The 16,976-nt window shown below is 45.2% G+C and overlaps 2 protein-coding genes across 3 annotated transcripts in view; both read right to left on the bottom strand.

Moving 5' to 3' along the window:
• snx31 (sorting nexin 31) overlaps nucleotides 1-6,132 on the bottom strand; it is a 41,092-nt gene extending 34,960 nt beyond the window's left edge. Inside the window, exons 1-2 of one of the 2 annotated variants that reach the window (XM_008119473.3) lie at nucleotides 5,940-6,132; nucleotides 2,329-2,403 (exon numbers count right to left, since the gene is read on the bottom strand). In XM_008119473.3, the coding sequence (XP_008117680.1) occupies nucleotides 2,329-2,403; nucleotides 5,940-6,005 (141 nt within the window). In that variant the 5' untranslated portion in view covers nucleotides 6,006-6,132. The remainder of the gene's footprint in view (nucleotides 1-2,328; nucleotides 2,404-5,939) is intronic. The other variant, XM_003226603.4, reaches the window with a different exon arrangement.
• The window catches only part of pabpc1 (poly(A) binding protein cytoplasmic 1), a 170,859-nt gene that overhangs the window by 127,219 nt on the left and 26,664 nt on the right, over nucleotides 1-16,976 (bottom strand). The gene's annotated exons all lie outside the window — the stretch shown is intronic.

The raw sequence follows: 16,976 nt of genomic DNA, 5'->3' as shown, positions 1-16,976 counted from the left end.
AAATGCTTTTGGAAAATAACCCTGAGTTGTGCCTTCTCAAAAACAGCACTTGAAGGCCACATGAAGCCCTGCTCTTTGGCCACCCTTGAATGAGTCAATGATCTACCAGCCTAAGGAGATACAGCAGCTTCTTTAATAAAATCATACAGCTGGAGGAGACAAGGGCTATCCAGTCCAACCATCTGTCATGTAGGAATATACACAAAGCACAGCTGATGGATGGTCATCCAGTCTGTTTATAAACCTCTTCCTAGAGGGAGAGTCCACCACACTCTGAGGCAGCATAGTCAACTGTGGAGTCTGGGGTTCAACCAACTATAGTTGATCATATCTCATACCTTAAATGGCAGCAACATGTATGCAGATGTGCTTGCATAGTCACATGCACGTCATCACAATTTAATAATATGGGTCGCAACCACCCACTTATTTGTCATTGGCAGGATGTTCTGGAACCAATCCCCTGCAGATCCAGAGGGTTCACTGTATTTAACTAGAAAGCGTGGCTTGATATCATATCTCTTTAATACTCCTGACTTCTTTTTTATGCTCTTACTCCTAGTTCTTACTGGCTATTGCAAAATAACAGAAATACATTACCCCTCTAACAGAAACAAAAGGGAATTAGAATGAGTATAGACCAAGCATGGGCAAACTTGGGCCCTCCAGGTGTTTTGGACTTCAACTCCCACAATTCCTAACAGCCTACCGGCTGTTAGGAATTGTGAGAGTTGAAGTCCAAAACACCTGGAGGGCCCAAGTTTGTCCATACCTGGTATAGACTAATATAAGATCATAGTGCAGATATGGAACGAATATTGACATGAGTAATGGATACCAAAACCTTGGGTGCTGTTATTGTTCAAGTTGTAAGATGCCTCTCTCCCTCTATTTATTTATTTTTATTTATTTATTTACAGTATTTATATTCCGCCCTTCTCACCCAGAAGGGGACTCAGGGCAGATCACATTATATACATATAGGGCAAACATTCAATGCCCATATACACATAGAACCGAGACAGAGACAGACACAGAGGCAATTTAACCTTCTCCTGAGGGGATGTTCGATTCTGGCCACAGGGGGAGCAGCTGCTTCATCATCCACTGTGATGGCACTTCCACATTCCAAAGTCGTAAATTAGTTAAATTGGCCTCCCCACTTTATAAGTGGTACCTTATTTCCTACTTGATAGATGTAACTATCTTTTGGGTTGCTAGGTCAGCAACAAGCAGAGGCTTTTTTTTTAAATTGACAGGTGCTCACCCCACCAAGGGCTGGCCTCGAACTCATGATCTCATGGTCAGAGTGATTTACTGCAGCAGGCTGCTCACCAGCCTGCACCCATTTTCCTATCTATCTCTTTATGCCATCACACAATTTTCAGAAATTTCTGTAGGAGGCAAATAGACTTTTCTCCCTGCAGCAAGGTCTCTCACCCAATGTTCTCCCATGCACAAATGTTCCCACCCTGCAATTTCGTTGGGACTATTAGCCAGCCTGGTATTGTTTGCGCAAGAATTATTGGGTGTATGAAGCCTAATTGTCCTTGACTTTTGTAATAGGAGAGAGAAAACTGCTTCTGTTCCTCCAGTTCTAGTAACAGTCTCAGGAAATAGACCACAAGGGCATGGAAAGAGAGCGTAAGAGCAATGAAAGAGACAAATTGGTTGCTCCTTGAAGAATATATTCAAGATATGACGAAACGAAGAAATCAAATGTAATGAAGATGGAAGTTAGCCGATTGGAAGTCAACTCCCCCCCCCCCCCCGAGGGTTCCTTTCCTAATTGTCGACCCCTTAATCCTTTTTTTTCTTTTTTTCTTTTTCTTTTTGTTCCACATGTCTCCTTCTTCTTGCCCCGTAACAACTTAGTTGCAGCTTCCCATGTCACATCAATCCCTTAGTTTACCCTCCCCCCCGTATTTCCCGTTTCACTGTAAACTTTGAAATTTGAATTAAAAATATTTTTTAAAAAAAGAAAGAGAGCGTAAATGTAATTAACCTCTTTCAAAGCACATGCCCACCAAGTTTCAAGTAACAGTAAACTGCTAGCCTATAGATAATCTCATTCATGTACAAATCAAGAAGGACATCAGGCACTTCAAACTGAGAGAATATTTAATACTGCCATCTGTCAAAGTTTAAAAGATGTATCAATATAGCTGAGATTCATAAGTGATGCTGTCCCTGCTTGGGGACTAAATGGATGTTATGTTCAATGTTCCACTTCTGTGTGAACCACATCCTCTGAAAAATCCGCTGGCAGAAGATGAAAAAGGAGCAGCGGTAATGAAAGAAGAAGCCCAATGAGCAGGAATGCCTTACCTGTTCATTCCAGCGGTGCAGTTGACTGTAACGAACTTTGCAGAAAAGGAAGCCTTCCAGATACACAGAATACAGCTGAAAAGACACAATCTTTAAATAAATCCTCTTGGGAGAAGTAAGCAAATTTGAGATTACGCATGACCTACGCTTGCACCTTCCCTTAGTGGAGCCGTACAAATTTCCCTATTCAGGTCTTGCCAATTATTTAGATCCGCGTGGATGACAAAAACACATAATACCCATAACACAAACATATGCACACTACACAGTCTCGCCTCCTCTTCATAGACAGACTGTCTGTCAGCTCTCAATTCCCATTACACAGATGTCTGTAACTTTGGATGGGTACAGACTCTCTCTTTATCTACAAATGCCAGAAATCCCTTATTTTATAATACAGATCAGGCATGGGCAAACTTTGGCCCTCCGAATGTTTTGGACTTCAACTCCCACCATTCCTAACAGCCGGTAGGCTGTTAGGAATGGTGGGAGTTGAAGCCCAAAACACCCGGAGGGCCAAAGTTTGCCCATGCCTGATTTATATTATAAAATAAGGGATTTCTGGAAACTGTAACGTGGGTGGTGGGCTGTCTTTGTATGTGTACATGCTCGTATATGTGTATTGTAGGTGTAAAAAAACAAACAAAAAAAACCCACAGCATTTTAATACATGTGTGAATGAAACAAAGCAAATGTATCACTGTCTTCATCATCCATGTAGATAATTTTGGAGTATTTTGGAATTCCAGGGAAGAGATGCTCAGCCTGTATTAGCAATGCCCACTCACAGGGCACCAAACTCTTCTGCATATGCCAATGTTTCCCTCTCCATTTTGTGCGGTCTCTGCACATTGATGTATGCAGACATCTTTGGCAGCCCCACAAAAATAGCTTGCCCACCACACCCTCCTTTTAAATATCCCTTATTCCAGATTATTACAGCTCAGGAGGAGTTGTTCATCATGTGGCATCACAGTGTGACACTTCATGTGACAAAAATATCACCTTTGACAAAAATAGTATGTAAATCAATCTTCATAGGTTCCTTGAACTTAAAATAAATGAATTGGTGCACGACAGCACTTTACCCTTGCTCATTTTATTTGATAGAGCTCCAACCATGCCACATTCCCTCAAGTAACAATCACAGGCGCTGTTCACAATGTGAAACAATTACATTAGTTTATTTATGAGTTTATTTATTGCCTTAAATATATGCAGGTGTGCAGTTACATCTTCCAGAAGCCATCCTTCTGAGGCACAGGCAGACCTTTCTGGGGTTTTGTGCTTTCCAGAGTCCTCCTTGTTGCTGTTGTTTATTCGTTCAGTCGCTTCCGACTCTTTGTGACTTCATGGACCAGCCCATGCCAGAGCTCCCTGCCACCCCCAGCTCTTTTGAAGACAAATCAGTCACTCCAAGGATATCATCCATCCATCTCACCCTTGGTGGGCCCATCTTCCTTTTTCCTTCCTTTCCCCCCAGTATCATTCTCTTCTCCAAGCTTTCCTGTCTTCACTTTAAGTGGCCAAAGTACTTCATCTTTGCCTCTAATATCCTTCTCTCCAGTGAGCAGTCGGTCATTATTTCCTGGAGGATGGACTGGTTGGATCTTCTTGCAGTCCAAGGCACTCTCAGGATTTTCTTCCAACACCAAAGTTCGTCTATCTTCCTTCGCTCAGCCTTCCTTATGGTCCAGCTCTCGTATCCATAGGTTACTATGGGGAATACCACTGCTTTAACTATGCAGACCTTTGTTGCTAGTGTGTTGTCTCTACTCTTCACTATTTTATCAAGGTTGGCCATTGCTCTCCTCCCAAGAAGTAAACGTCTTCTGATTTCCTGGCTGCAGTCTGCATCTGCAAGTCACCTTCGCGCCTAGAAATATAAAGTCTGTCACTGCCTCCACATTTTCTCCCTCTATTTGCCAGTTATCAATCAGTCTGGTTGCCATCATCTTGGTTTTTTTTATGTTTAACCGCAACCCAGCTTTTGCACTTTCTTCTTTCACCTTGGTTATAAGGCTCCTCAGCTCCTCTTACTTTCAGCCATCAAAGCGGTATCATCTGCATATCTAAGGTTGTTAATGTTTCTTCCAGAAATTTTAACTCCAGCCTTGGATTCATCAAGCCCCACACATCACATGATGTGTTCTGCAGGCCTGTAGCTGGGAGGGGGGTTAGGGGTTCAAACCCCCCCCCTGAAATTTTTCAGGTTTAAAAAAAACCTGGTTTATTCATGAATTTTAACTGGTTAACCAAATCCCCATGCTAAGTCTATGAGTCGCAAAAAAAATAAGAGTCCCTCCAGAACTGCAAGTACTATCTCAAGCAAATATTGACAGGCCTGTAGCAGGGGTGGGGGTGGTAGGGGTTCAACCCCCCCCCCCCCCCCGAAATTAAAAAAAAAAATCCTGAAAATTTTTTTCTGGCTACAGCTCTGGTGTTCTGCATACAAATTGAATAGGTCTGGTGAGAGGATACAGCCCTGCCGCACTCCTTTCCCAATCTTGAACCAGTCTGTTGTTCCGTGGTCCGTCCTTACTGTGGCTACTTGGTCTTTATACAGATTCCTCAGGAGACAGACAAGGCAACTTGGCATCCCCATATCACCAAGAACTTGCCACAATTTATTACGATCCACAATCAAAGGCTTTAGAATAGTCAATAAAACAGAAATAGATGTTTTTCTGAAACCTCTACCTTTCTCCCTTAACCAGCGGATATTGGCAATTTGGTCTCTCCTTGCTCCTAGTATCAGAAAAGCATTAATTCCTTTCCAAAGCTACATGGCAGCCTTCCGAAAGGTCTTTCTCTTTTTCCCTATACCCGCCTTCTTATTTTTTATTTATTGCCTTATAATCAAATAGATGGTTGGTTACACCTTGCAGAAGCCATCCTTCCCAGGCATGGGGGAACCTTTCTGGGTCTTATGGCCTCCCGGAGTCTTCCTATATTAGGGAAATATTTTCTTCCCTTCCAAAGCCACATGGCAGCCTTGGGGCAGCTCTGCCTCCCTCCTTCTGTCTGTCACAGGCACGCCTTCCTTCCACGCAGGCTGGGCTGCTCTGGCACCTCGGTCCCATTGGGGCAGGGAGGCTGCCAAGTCCTGCGAAGCCCCCTCCCCAAAAGATCCCCCTCCTCCGCCCACAGAGAGCCTTCCCAGGGCGCCCAGCCCCCTCCTCCTCCGCCTGCCAGCCAGGCTCCCTTCCCGCCCCCCTTCCAGCCTTTGCAAGCCCACCGCCCCCATCTTGCCTTCCCACCGCTGGGCTCGCCCTTGCAGACCCCTTCTCTTCTCAGGAGTCGGGGTCCAGGCGCCTCCTCCTCCTCCTCCGCCAGGCAAAGATCTCCCCACTTAGACCCCAGCGAGCCTCCCTTCCCCCGGCCTTTGTGCGCACACCAAGGGGGCGGCGGCGGGGGTCCTTCTCCGCCTTTGTGCCCCCCAACCCACCCATCCATCACAGCCTCCTCCTCCTCCTCCTCCTCCCCCCCCCAAGTGCCAACTTGTGCGCCTCGGAGCCCCGGCCAGGTCCCCTCCTCCCGCCACGCGGCGAGCCCCCCAAACCCACCCAGCCTCCCTCCCTCCCTCCCTCCGCCCCACTGCCTGCATTCACCACGTAGCGGCCGCCAAACTTCTCGAGGAGCTCCTCGGAGAGCGGGATGCTGAAGTGCATCTTCATGTCGGAGGCGGCAAAGGAGGGAGGCAAGGAGACGGAGACCCCGCCGCCCTCCCCTGCCTGCCTGCCTGCCTTCGCCGCCGCGCCGGGAAATGGGGCAGGGCGGCCGCGGGAGCGTTTGTTTTCCCCACGTGACGGAGGAGGAGGAGGAGGAGGAGGAAGGCTGTCCCCGCCTTCTGGGTCTCTCTCTGGGGAGGGGGTGGAGTGGCCGAGGAGGTGGAGGAGGAAGGGGAGGGGGTTGGACACCCGAGGGAGTCCTAAGCCTTTCTGCTGCAAGAGATGGGCTCCCTCTCCCCTCCCATAGAAGTCAGGCAGGCCTCAAAGGTAGAAAGTTTCTTCAGAACCAACCTGGGGGGTGCTGTATGGTGACTGAATTATTTTATCCATTTTTACTTTTTTTAGGTGTAGTTTACACTGACCTTGTATGTTTAATTCTTTTTTTTGTAATATTTATATTTTATAGGTATTGCATTGTACTTAGGTGATCCCTCGTAGTTCGAGGATGATTGCCTTCCATCTTGGTTGTGTGTCTGTAGATGGCTGAAGAGACTTTATTATTTATTTATTTATTTACAGCATTTATATTACATGCAGATCAAGACTTATTCTTGATCTGCATGTTCTCCCTCAGTGAGGACATGGGTTTCCAGGTGGACTTTACTTACTTAGGCGATCCCTCGTAGCTCGAGGACGATTGTCTTCCATCCTTGGTGTCTTGGGGGTGAGCTCTTAGGTGGCTGAAGAGACCTATTCTTGATCTGCGTGTTCTCCCGCAGTGAGGACATCGGTTTCCAGGTGGAAGGCAGTCCCGGTCAGGGTTAGCTTGATGCTCCTTCCTCTTGGCACGTTTCTCCCTTAAGCCCTCCATTCGTGCCTCTTCGAACTTTGCAGCACTGCTGGTCACAGCTGACCTCCAATTAGAGCGCTCAAGGGCCAGGGCTTCCCAGTTCTCAGTGTCTATGCCACAGTTTTTAAAGTTGGCTTTAAGCCCATCTTTAGATCTCTTTTCCTGCCCACCAACATTACGTTTCCCGTTCTTGAGTTCGGAGTAGAGTAGCTGCTTTGGGAGACGGTGATCGGGCATTCGGACAATGTGGCCAGCCCAGCAGAGTTGATGGCGTAGGAGCATCGCTTCAATGCTGGTGGTCTTTGCTTCTTCCAGCACGCTGACATTTGTCCGCCTGTCTTCCCAAGAGTTTTGCAGGATTTTTCTGAGGCAACGCTGATGGAAATGCTCCAGGAGTTGAGTGTGATGTCTGTAGACCGTCCACGTTTCGCAGGCGTAGAGCAGGGTTGGGAGGACAATGGCTTTTTGCATTGTAGGTCTTGAGCATTACCTTATTGCCAGTAAGGGAATGCTCAAGATCCTGCAAGGTAGACTCCAGTAATACATGGATCAAGGGGCGCCAGATGTACAAGCTGGGTTTAGAAAAGGCAGAGGAAGGAGAGACCAAATTGCCAACATCCGCTGGATCATGGAGGAAGGTAGGGAGTTTCAGAAAGACATCCACTTCTGTTTTATTGACTATTCCAAAACCTTTGAGGGTGTGGATCATAATAAATTATGGCAAGTTCTTGGTGGTATGGGACACCAAGCCACCTTGTTTATCTCCTGAGGAATCTGTATAACGACCAAGTAGCCACAGTAAGAACAGACCACGAAACAACAGACTGGTTCAAGATTAGGAAAGGAGTACGGCAGGGCTGTATACTCTCACCCGATCTATTCAACATGTATGCAGAACACATCATGCAATGTGCGGAGCATGGTGAATCCAAGGCTGGAGTTAAAATTGATGGAAGAAACATTGACAACCTCAGATATGTAGATGATACCACTCTGATGGCTGAAAGCGAGGAGGAGCTGAGGAGCCTTATCACCAAGGTGAAAGAAGAAAGTGCAAAAGCCCAACCAAGATGATGGCAACCATATTGATTGATAACTGGCAAACAGAGGGAGAAAATGTGGAGACAGTGACAGACTTTGTATTTTTAGGCGCAAAGATGACTGCAGACGCAGACTGCAGCCAGGAAATCAGAAGATGTTTCCTTCTTGGGAGGAGAGCAATGACCAAAATCAATAAAATAGTGAAGAGTAGGGACATCACACTGGCAATGAACCACTGGTTTAGGTGGAACATTTTTTCTTTGTAGTTTGGATCCACTGCTCCATACTCTGGTCTCTGGCAGAAATCTAGCTTGTCTCCTGCTCAATACAACGTCCTTTAAAAAATAACTATCATGTTACCACTTAACCTTCTCTTCTCCAGGTTTAACATTCCCAGCTCCCTAAGCTGCTCCTCATAGGGCTTCACTTTCAGACATTTTGTTTGCCCTTCTCAATTGCCCTTTGTCAATATTGAATGGTGGTAACAGAACTGGACACAGTGTTATTCTAAGTGAGGCCTGACAAAAGCAGAAGAGAGTGGGACTGTGACCTCCCTCAATCTGAATGCTATATTCCTATTGAAACAGCCTAGAATTGCATTGCCTCCAGTTCAGACTGCTCAATGAGTTCTTGGGCAAATTCATGGAGGCAGATACTAGCTATGACTAATGTATGGTTTTAACTGAACTATTTTAAGGGCATTTTACTTTTTAAAAATTGCATTTTATTATTTGTACTCTACTTAAATTTGTTTTAATATTGTAAAGTGTTTGGTTCTGTTTTAATATTTACTGTGTGTATGTTTCTAATTGTACAGCAGGCCCTAAGTATCCACTAAGCATGTGCAAAAAAATTGGGAGAGTCGGAAATCTTAAGAAAATCCGAAGTTTTGTAAATTGGAAGCCATATTCGAAGCGTTTGCATGGCAACACCAAATATTTTAGAATCAAAACTTGTCATGGAGCCAGATCCCAGGGCTGAATTTCCAAGCCCTGAATCTGACTTCATAACATAAAACAACCCTGCAAGCACCTGGCGGGAGAAGATAAAATGAGCCTGGGAACTCAGAGTTGAAAGTATAAACAATTATAATTGCTGTAGTGTGTGGGAATAGAAATCATGGTAGAAATGTGATCCCGAAGGTGGGGTTTGATGATGATATTTGCGTGTGATATTACGTTGCATCAGAAGTGATAAAATTAGATGTATGTAAACATTAGGTCATTCTCGACTTTTCCAAAGTCATGTATTCTTCAATAAAGATTGAATTTGAGAGCAGCTATCTTTGATCTGCGTTCAGACTGGTCCTTTGAAGTGAGCCTGACATTAAAGTCGAGAATCCATTTCTCACCCTCCTGCGGAATTCGCAGTGAAGTGATAATGAGTGAAGAAGGAGATCAAAGCCCAAATGGGGCAGAGAGGCCTTTGCAAGGGGCCCGGCCGAAGAGAGAAGAAACGCTGCAAGCCATAGCTTCCTCTACGGGGTACCCCAGGCCGAACGGCGTGACCCAGAGAATTCCCAGGGGAGGAAGAGGCGTCTCTGCGGCTGCAGAAACCAGTTGGGGATCTGGAGGAAGTATGCCGGAGACCGTGGCCCTGCGGTTATCCATCCTGGAAACTAATTTATCCAGGCTGTCGGAAACCGTGGGGAGATTGGTGCCATTACTGGAAGAGAATCTCCAAAAGGAGCCCAGCCGATATGGCGCCGAGAGAGAACCAAGTAAAGAAGGAGATTGGAGCCAGAGGGGCCAGCGAGCGTCAACGCAGAGTCCCGTGGCGGCAAGGGACGAGGGAGATGAGGAATACTGGCGGGAGCTGGAGTTCCGGGACAGAATGGCGCGAGAAGTGGAGCGTCAGCGAGCCCTGGGAACTCTGAGGCCGCCATCTCCAACAGAGCTCCCAACCCCCCGAATGGGCGTCGGGGTGGAAAGGCCACTGGGGCCAGGGATCGGGTCCAGTGGATTGGCAGACGAAGGCGGAGAGGAGCGGGGGATCCAGGAAGAGGAGGAGGATGTGCCGTACGACGAGGAAAGGCGAGATGAGGGGGCTACAGCAAGGCCAGTATGCGGATGGGCGGAAGAGCCGACAGCGGCGGCAGACTTTCGGGAGCCGCGCAGAATGACCACCGGAGTGGGGCGCGGCGTGTTCCAAGGAGCCGCCCGAGGAAACCTGATGCAACCCTTCCCCATGCCTCCCAGACAGCATCAACGGGCTGCAGAATGGATGCCTAGAAGGGAAGATCTCAAACTAGAATACGGAGGGGAATCAGATGAACTGAACTTTTTTCTAATTAGCATCAGAGGATACATGGAAGACAATGCACACACATTCCCCTCCGAGGCAAGCAGGGTTCGAGCCATCGGCAACACACTAAAGCGAGGAGCAGCCAGCTGGTATGTGCAGCTTCATGCCAGACGCGACCCATGCCTGAGGTCAGTGCCCCGCTTCCTCGCCGCACTGGAAAACCGGTTCAGAGACCGGCTAGAGCAATTGAGGGCTCGAGACCAGCTGAAAGGAATAAAGCAGAGGGACAAAACAGTGCCAGAGTACGCAGAGGAATTCCTTCACCTCGCGGAAAGGGTACCAGAATGGTCTGAAGTGACCAAAGTGGAATTATTTAAAGAGGGACTACGCCCCGAGATTTTCAGCTGGGCAGCGCACAGAGACGACCCCGAAACGCTCCAGGGATGGATTCAACTAGCGGGGCGCGTCGAATCCACCCTGGCCCAAGTAAAGCGCTTCAGGAGCGGCAGCGGCCAGCAAAGACCGGTGGCGAGGGGTCGAGGAGAAACGAGGAAGCAGGAAAGACCCGGAGGGAGGCCGGGGATTCCCTCCAGAGGAGACGACAACAAACCTAAACCGGGATGCTTTGTATGTGGGAAGACGGGCCATCGAGCAGCAGAATGCTGGGCCCGGAAGGGGGAGCCGCCAAAAGCCCCAAAGCCCAAGCCAGCAACCGGGAGGCGCGCGGAAGAGGAGGTGCAGGCCCCAGAATCTTCAGAAAAACTGGTGAGTCGGGACAACCGCATGATAGTAGTGCCAATCTGCCTCTCAGGGTTAGAAAATCGGGCCACCTGCAAGGCATTTGTGGATTGTGGGTGTTCTAGAAATATTATAACCCCGGAGTTAGCAGGAGCGCTGAAATGCCAGCAGATGGCGCTTGACTCCCCAATTGCATTTTCGCAGCTAGATGGATCAGTCGCTGCTGGGGAAGTATCTACAAAGGAAATACGGGGAATCCCATGTAAAATAGGCAAATGGGAAGGAAGAATATCCTTTGTGATAGCCCCTATTGCCACATACCACGTAATATTAGGGATACCATGGCTCGAACAGGCAAATCCTGAAGTAGATTGGAGAGGAAAAAGCCTAGCATTCAAAGAACAGCAGATGCAATGGGAGATAAGCAAAATTGCAGAAGAGGAGGACGAGGAAGATGAAGCAGGGGAAATAGACCCACAGCTATTGCCACCTGAATACAGAGACTTTGTGGATGTTTTCAATCAGAAAGAGGCCAGTAAATTGCCTCCCAAAAGGAATATAGAAGTAGAAATTGAAATAACCCCAGGAGCAAACTTACCCAAACCAAAAGTGTATCCCATGTCTGTGCAGGAGAAGGAGGAATTGAGGAAATACATTGATAAAAACCTGGCGCGAGGCTTCATTAAGCCATCCAATTCTCCTCTCGGGGCCCCAGTGTTATTTAGGAGAAAGAAAGACAACTCCCTAAGATTGTGCATTGATTATCGAAATTTAAACGCAATTACTAAGGACAATAAATACCCTATGCCCTTAGTCAAGGATTTAATTACCGTATTGAAGAAAGGGAGCATATTTACTAAACTGGATTTAATTGAAGCGTATCATAAATTAAGGATCAAACCGGAGGATACTTGGAAAACTGCATTTTCCTGCGCATTCGGCCATTTTGAATACGAAATTTTGCCTTTCGGGTTAAAAAACGGAGGCGGCTGCTTTATGCAGCTTATAAATGAAATACTACACCCGTTATTGTACAGAGGGGTATTCATATTTCTTGATGATATCTTGATTGTAACTGAAGATAAGGAAAAGCACGTAAAATTGGTCCGGGAAGTTTTGCAGAGACTAAGAGAAGCAAAGCTGTACGCAAAACTGTCCAAATGTGAATTCAATAAAACTCAAATTGACTTTCTGGGGTATCGGATATCTCCAGAAGGGTTAGCTATGGATCCAGCTAAAGTAGCAGATGTGAAAGAATGGGGAGTGCCTCAAACAAGGAGGCAATTACAATCATTTCTGGGGTTTGCAAATTTTTACAGACCCTTCATAAAAGGTTTCGCGCAAATAACCGCACCCCTTACAGAACTTTTAAAAACAAAAGGGAAAGGGGAGACAGCAAAAGTGAAAGCTCCTGGCGCCAAACTGAGTTGGACGCCAGAATGCCAAAAGGCATTCGAAACCTTAAAAGAATGCTTCACTGAAGGACCCATCCTAAAACACCCCGATATCAGGAGCCCTTTCATAATCCATTGCGATGCCTCAGACTGTGCGTATGGGGCAGTACTATTGCAAAAAGATCAAAATGGGAACTTAAAACCCTGTGGATATTTGTCACGGAAGTTCAGCGAAACTGAAAAAAGTTGGCCAATATGGGAAAAAGAGGCATTAGCCATATTAAAAGCCTTAGAATGCTGGCGACACTTCCTCGAAGGAAGCGGAATCCCATTTGAAATTTGGTCTGACCATAAGAACCTACAGTATTTAAAGTCTCCTAGAAAATTGTCCCCCAAACAAATTAGATGGGCGCAATACTTCAGCAGATTCGATTTCCAATTAAAGTTTTTTCAAGGGAAGCAGAACGTCTTGGCAGATGCTCTTTCACGCATGCCTCAACACGAAGGCATAACCACAGCAAAAGAGGGGACAATATTCTCTGACAAACAATGGGGCTTAGCTGTCAGGACAAGAGCACAAACCCAAAAGGAGAACACGGCTTTTGTTGAACTCGGCGGGGAAGAAAACTGGGGAAATGAACTGAAACGGTCTTATGAAGGAGATCAATGGATCGCGTCCAACGCAGAAAAGGGGGAACAGAAGGGGGGATTTTGGTTTGTAAACAAGAAACTGTATATCCCAGCAATATTAAGGATTAAGATTCTGCATCGTTTTCACAACAACCAGAGCGCTGGTCATACAGGAATTACAAAAACAACAAAGGCAATAGTAAAACATTGTTGGTGGCCAGGAATGAGGAAGGACATAAAGAATCATGTTGTTCAATGTGATGATTGTGCCAGAAATAAATCGGGAGGAGGGAAGCCTATGGGATTGTTACAAACAGTAGCGGAACCTACCAGACCTTGGGAATGTGTAGCTATGGACTTTGTGGGAGAACTGCCGGTTAGCAAAGGACATCGTTATATTTGGACAGTATTAGACCTGTTTTCTAAACAGGCCCACTTTATAGCGCTGACGAAACTACCATCGGCTGAGAAACTAGCTGAATTGTACATAAATCATATTTACAAACTACATGGATGTCCCAGTAGAGTAGTCAGTGACAGAGGAGTACAGTTCACAGCAAAATTTTGGGAAAAATTCTTGGAAATGCTAGGAGCAGAAAGGAGTCTAAGTTCTGCTTTTCACCCCATGACAAACGGGGCGGTAGAACGTACTCAGCAAACGCTTGGGCAGTTCCTTCGAATGTACTCTAACATGAGACAAAATGACTGGTCTAGGTGGTTGGCTTTTGCGGAACTAGCCTTTAATTCAACTATACATTCAGCAACAAATAAAACACCCTTTGAAGTAGTTTACGGGTATGAAATACAGCCTTTACCCCAGTTGCCAAGGTGGACAGAAAATGAGGAAACAGAGGCAGGGAAGTGGAAAACGCAAATGCTAGAATGTTGGAGTCAAGTGACTGCATCCTTAAAGGAAGCACACAAAAAGTATAAAGCGTTCGCAGACAGAAAGAGGGTGGAAGGCGATAAATTAAATAAAGGAGATCTAGTGTGGTTAAGTACCCAAAACATCAAATTGGGGCTACCTTCAAGAAAACTGGGCCCCAAATATATTGGACCATTCAGAATACAGGGTGTTATCAATGAAGTGACTTTCCAGTTGGCATTGCCAAAAAGTTTAGGGAAAATACACCCAGTATTCCATCGCAGCTTACTGAAAAAGTATATGGGGACTTTGGACAAAATGGACACATAGAGTTATTGTTTGATTTGTTTCAGAACTATGATGAAAGAAGAACCGAAGAGGAGGGCGAAGAAAACGAGGGCGCCATGTCATGGAGCCAGATCCCAGGGCTGAATTTCCAAGCCCTGAATCTGACTTCATAACATAAAACAACCCTGCAAGCACCTGGCGGGAGAAGATAAAATGAGCCTGGGAACTCAGAGTTGAAAGTATAAACAATTATAATTGCTGTAGTGTGTGGGAATAGAAATCATGGTAGAAATGTGATCCCGAAGGTGGGGTTTGATGATGATATTTGCGTGTGATATTACGTTGCATCAGAAGTGATAAAATTAGATGTATGTAAACATTAGGTCATTCTCGACTTTTCCAAAGTCATGTATTCTTCAATAAAGATTGAATTTGAGAGCAGCTATCTTTGATCTGCGTTCAGACTGGTCCTTTGAAGTGAGCCTGACAAAAACTTACCCCATAACTTTTCATTTTAGTTTTGTAGATCTTGGAAGGCTCCCAAAGTCAGTTTCATATACATTTAGAAACGAATCTCCAGCACCCCACAATTTTGTAATGACTTGAATCATTTTTTATGGATCGCACTTCTAGGTGGGCAGGTGAGCTGGGGCTGATGGGTGCTCACCCCGACCCAGGCTCGAACTGCTGACCTTTTGATTGGCAGGGTTTTTCTGCAGCCCAGTGGTTTAGCCCGCTGTGCTAAGCCCGGCCACAAAATAAATGAATTGTAACCAATGGTCACAAATATGGTGCAAATCCATGGCACGTTGGGGGAAAAATGTCAGAAACAGTTTTAGGATGTTTTGTTAACTATTTTGCATTCACTTACAGAAACATATACATTTTCCCCTTTCTTGATATATTCCTTTTGATGTTTCAATAAATGTTACAATATTTGATTTAGTTTGACTCCTTTCATGGTTGTTACATTAGTAATTGCTTTCATGGGTTTGTTATTACTCGTTTGATGCAATGTATCTTGTGTTTTCACTGGCTTGTAAAAATGTACCTGAAAGGAGGCAAAATTCAGACCCCCACCTGGACATGAAAAATGCGCCTGAAATGTATATTTAGATGTATAATTATGCTGGTTTTTAATTTATATTTTAATTTTTATTGTAATTTTTAATCTTGGATGATTTTTAACTGTGTTTCCGATGTATATTGTAAGCTGCCCTGAGTCCCCCGATGGGTGAGAAGGGCGGAGTAGAAATGATGTAATAAATAAATAAATTCATAATGACTCACTTGGGAGTCTTGAGGCGCTTCACTCCTTCCCTCAAAAAGAGTTTCCCATTCCGACGTGGATTTCCCCTGGAAAAATACAGGGTGTTTCAAAAAGATGGAACCGATTTGAAATGGCTATATCTCTGTAACCATAAACTGCTGAAGAATTAAACTCTTACCCTTTGGAAGAGTAGGTTGTGGAATTTCAAATGATTACTGATAGAAGCCTCTCCCAACACATAAATAGCCCCTAGCCTCAGCCATTTATAAGATGGCAACCCCACAACATAATACAGGCATGGGCAAACTTGGGCCCTCCAGGTGTTTTGGACTTCAACTCACACAATTCCTAACAAGTAAAGTTCCTACTGAAATAGCATTTGCGGAGAACAAACGATAGGATTGAGGGGAAATCGCCTGGAGCAGATTTTCAAATTGCTCCAAGGTGAACATGGGGAAGGAAAAACGTATGCCACAAATGATGTTTTATATACCTTCCCACTTAAATATGAGCACTCTTTTGCAACTGAAACATTACTCTGTAGTCTTGCCTTACGTAATAGCCCCATGTTCAGTGCACCTGATACTTAAGAAAGATGAGCAAATACAGTAGAGTCTCACTTATTCAAGCTAAACGGGCCGGCAGAAGCTTGGATAAGCGAATATCTTGGATAATAAGGAGGGATTAAGGAAAAGCCTATTAAACATCAAATTAGGTTATAATTTTACAAATTAAGCACCAAAACATCATATTTTACAACAAATTTGACAGAAAAAGCAGTTCAATACGCAGTAATGTTATGTTGTAATTACTGCATTTACGAATTTAGCACCAAAATATCACGATATATTGAAAGCATTGACTACAAAAATGGCTTGGATAATCCAGAAACTTGGATAAGCGAGGCTTGGATAAGCGAGACTCTACTGTATTTATTTTCCTCTTTGAAAGAAAGTTTAGTAAAAGGAGCAAGATTTATACAATCTCAAATATTAAATTTAGTAAAGGCTTTTACTACCTTTAAAAAAATCTTACCTTTTACTTTCTTGTCCAGGAAGCATTCCTCTATTTTTGTGTGAGGCTGTGGCTTAAAGGCCAGTAAAGCTCACCATTGACCAAGGCAACATATTAATAATTTTTGATAACTGCAGTATCATTAGTATTTAATAAGTTCAATTTAGGCCATTACTTAGGATGAAAAGGTCAAAACCCCTTCCCTTTGCTTGGCCACATTCCATTTCCTGTTTTAATAGGCTGTGAGTTTTTAGGGTTGCTGTGTGTTTTCCGGGCTGTATGGCCATGTTCCAGAAGCATTCTCTCCTGACGTTTTGCCCACATCTATGGCAGGCATGCATGTAGCCGGGGGGGGGGGGGTTGAGGGGATTCAGCCCCCCCCCCCCAATTCTTAGATGGTCCACAAGAAGGCCTTACTGGTATTATTTAAATTGTTATGTTTATTCATATCATGATCTGATCACCGTGCTCAATATATCCCATATGCATGGGGGTATTGGGATAACGATGCAAAAGGTTTGCTAGGGTAGATCCTCTCTCACTCAGGCTCAGCCCCCCCCCCCACACACACACACAAACACACACACAATCAAATTCCTGGCTATGGGCCTGATGGCAGGCATCCTCAGAGGTTGTGAGGTCT

This window comes from Anolis carolinensis, chromosome 4 (genome assembly GCF_035594765.1).
Source record: "Anolis carolinensis isolate JA03-04 chromosome 4, rAnoCar3.1.pri, whole genome shotgun sequence".
Lineage (NCBI taxonomy): Eukaryota > Metazoa > Chordata > Lepidosauria > Squamata > Dactyloidae > Anolis > Anolis carolinensis.
Note: the sequence above shows the minus strand (reverse complement) of the source record. Positions and strands in the feature narration are given on the sequence as shown.